This window comes from Colobus angolensis, unplaced genomic scaffold (genome assembly GCF_000951035.1).
Source record: "Colobus angolensis palliatus isolate OR3802 unplaced genomic scaffold, Cang.pa_1.0 Scaffold271, whole genome shotgun sequence".
NCBI classification, from domain to species: domain Eukaryota; kingdom Metazoa; phylum Chordata; class Mammalia; order Primates; family Cercopithecidae; genus Colobus; species Colobus angolensis.
In genome coordinates this window covers 1,705,689-1,708,825 of record NW_012115944.1, presented here as the reverse complement: position 1 = coordinate 1,708,825, position 3,137 = coordinate 1,705,689, and the positions used below count along the sequence as shown (strand labels likewise).

The window sequence follows — 3,137 nt, the reverse complement described above, 5'->3', positions numbered from 1 at the left end:
ACACCTGTAATCCCAGCTACTCAGGAGGCTGAGGCAGGAGAATCGCTTGAACCCAGGAGGCAGAGGTTGCAGTGAACCGAGATCACGCCACCGCACTCCAGCCTAGGGATAAAGCAAGACTCTGCCTCCAAAAAAAAAAAGAAGAAAGCATTTTCCTTGGTAACTAGACTTTTCTGATTTTGTATAGTTTAAGGTATTTAGAAATTTAAGATGATTAGAAATGTATAATCACCCCAATATTTTACAGTTAAAAATCTTCAGTTTGGTGATTTTGATCACTTTTACAGAATAGAGAAGGTCAAAAGCACATACAGAATTTGACTTAAGAACAGAAAGTTATTTCAGTTGTCCTTTGTTTTGTTCATTTTCACTAGGACTAGCAGAACGCCAAAATGCCTTTGCTTTATTTACATTTAGAATAAAATCTATCTGACTTTAGAGAATCAGGTTGGGTAATGGTCCTTCATACACGTGTTGCTGTATTAAAATTTTTTGCCCCTTTTTGAAAAAACATGTTTTCTAGTTCCCACACTCACTGGGAAATGGCCAACCATCTCTGTAACTATATAATGAATTGTTTATTCACAAAGTATAAGGAATTGGCCTTTTCATAATAACATTGTGTGTTGATGCCAAGTAAATGTATGACCAGAATTGTAGCAGTTAAGTTCTATCCAGTAAAGAATACCCATAGAATAGTAGACTTGCCACCTTTTGAAGAACCATAGATCCATGTTTAAAGCCCCATCTCTCTGCAGCATTTTTACTGTGGATCTGTGTGTGTGTGTTTATATGTAGCCCCACAGGCACTTTTTGCTGTAATGCCTCTTAAGTGGTTTCTATTAATAAATGTAGTCCTAAGTACAATAATTGCTGTTCTGAATGTGGGTGTGTCTTCTGCTAAAACACAAAATGCCAACAATCAATTTCTCTACCCCAGAGCAGCCTCCGGGTGACACTCGGAGAAAAGTAAGTGACTTCCTAGGCCCTAGCACTATGGCTGTTGCATGGAGATGATTTCTTGTGGAAGTTTGTGTGTGTTCTATTGGCTTATCATTTTATGTTTCTGCTTATCTGTTACTGAGCTTTATTTGTAGTGTGATTTTTGCACTTGTGGAGATACAGGTTTCACCCTGGAAAGATTTAGATGTGTAATTTGAAAACTGAAAAAAGTCTCAGGTCCTTTTTGTCTCTTCTGGGGATTAAGGTCTCCGCCCCTCCCCAGCCCTGCCAATTGACCACCACCCCTTCCCCCAAAAAAGTAAGTTTCAATGATCCGAAATACGGTTATTGTTTAGTGACTAGTGGTATTAAATTTTCTGTCCTTAGTCTATTAATAATAGATTTTAGGCCACAGACATAATACAGATCTCTGTCTAGACCTCAAATCTCTTACCTTAAAAACAAAAGCAAAATTAAAAAGTATAAAACAGAACATTTACTTTTTTCATTGGTGAAAGCTGCAAGATTCTTACCCTGTTTCCTTCTCTTCTAGTTTATTTTACTTAAATAAATAGCACCAGATGTGCACAATGTACCAAGCTATTTTTGAATATATGAATCAGCGTCTTATAAAGAGAGAGGATGAGAACTTTTCCTACCTAGACTTCTGATTCTGTTCAGATTGCAGACATCTGCAGCTTCTGCAGCAGCCCCAAGGTTGAGTGAAGGACAGTGATGTTGACTCGAAATTTCTGAGTAAAGCTTTGGCTACGCTTACGTCATCCTCTAATCAGGAGCACCTCTCTATCAGATCCAAATGCTTTCCAATCTGGAGACCAAAAACGTTCCCTATAGGCTCAGTTAGCTATTTTTCTAGAATACAATGCCAATTACATATAATTTTTATATTTTTACAGCTGCTGATATTATATCAAAAGTTATCCTGTGTGAAACCTGTGGGAAGTTGAATGTGTTTATTTGGTAGCATTTTGTGAATATTGTCTTTGTATGCTTTACTGTATTTTGTTTTAACCTCTTTAACATGGTTATTTTGTGGTCATTTCTGGATATCAGCTGCTTATGTATTTTTCAGATGCTTCAAAATAAATAAAATGCATTTCATGGTGGGGGAAACTAAGAAAACACTTTGATAGAATTAGTTACTTTCTATGAGCAATTTGAGATTATTACATTGCACTAATTAAACTATGTCATGCTGCATTTAAAGAGAATGGGCTAAATATTTCATTCTTTTTATCTGAGTTTAGACCTGTTCTAAAACTGAAACAGTGTGATGAACTAACCTTCCTTTCTTGTGGCAATGTCAGATGATCTAGACCTCTTAGCCTGTTTCCTTGTTTGTTTGTTTGTTTTCCTAAATGAAGTTTGGTCTCTCTTTGAGTTCGGACCTATACAATATCCACAAAGAAGAAGGCCTCCATTTTAGAATCATTCCTAGTGAGCCGGGGACAAGCAGTTGCTATCGCTGGACTAGTTCATTTTATGCAATTCCAGGTTGCCTGCGAGCTCATATTGCCAGTTACATAAAGAACTTTCTTTTCTTTTCTTTTCTTTTTTTTTGAGACCGAGTCTCACTCTGTTGCCTAGGCTGGAGTGCAGTGGTGCAACCTCGGTTCACTGCAACCTCTGCCTCCTGGGTTCAAGCAGTTCTGCCTCAACCTCCCGAGTAGCTTGAATTACAGGCGTGTGCCATCACGTCCAGCTAAATTTTGTATTTTTAGTAGAGAATTGGGGTTTCACTATGTTGGCTGGTCTCAAACTCCTGACTTCAAGTGATCCACCTGACTCAGCCTCCCAAAGTGCTGGGATTACAGTTGTGAGCCACCGTGCCCAGTCAAGAACTTTCAAGAACTTCTTTTTTTTTGAGATGGAACTTCACTTTCGTTGCCCAAGCTGGAGTGCAATGGTGCAATCTCGGCTCACTGCAATGTCTGCCTCCCAGGTTCAAGTGATTCTCCTGCCTCAGCCTCCCAAGTAGCTGGGATTATAGACATGTGCCACCACACCCAGCTAGTTTTTTGTATTCAGTAGAGACGGGGTTTCACCATGTTGGCCAGGCTGGTCTCAAACTCCTGACCTTAGATGATCTGCCCACCTCAGCCTCCCAAAGTGCTGGGATTACAGGCGTGAGCCACGGTGCCTGGCCAAGAACTTTCTTTCTTTCTTTTTTTTTG

General features: G+C 39.3%; 1 protein-coding gene across 6 annotated transcripts in view; it reads left to right on the top strand.

Annotated features, from left to right (window-relative positions):
* STRADA (STE20-related kinase adaptor alpha) overlaps positions 1–3,137 on the top strand; it is a 45,098-nt gene that overhangs the window by 24,810 nt on the left and 17,151 nt on the right. For 2 of the 6 annotated variants that reach the window (XM_011947947.1, XM_011947948.1), the window contains exon 4: positions 941–969. The exons of the other annotated variants lie outside the window; for them this stretch is intronic. In XM_011947947.1, the coding sequence (XP_011803337.1) occupies positions 941–969 (29 nt within the window). The remainder of the gene's footprint in view (positions 1–940; positions 970–3,137) is intronic. 6 annotated transcript variants of the gene reach the window in all.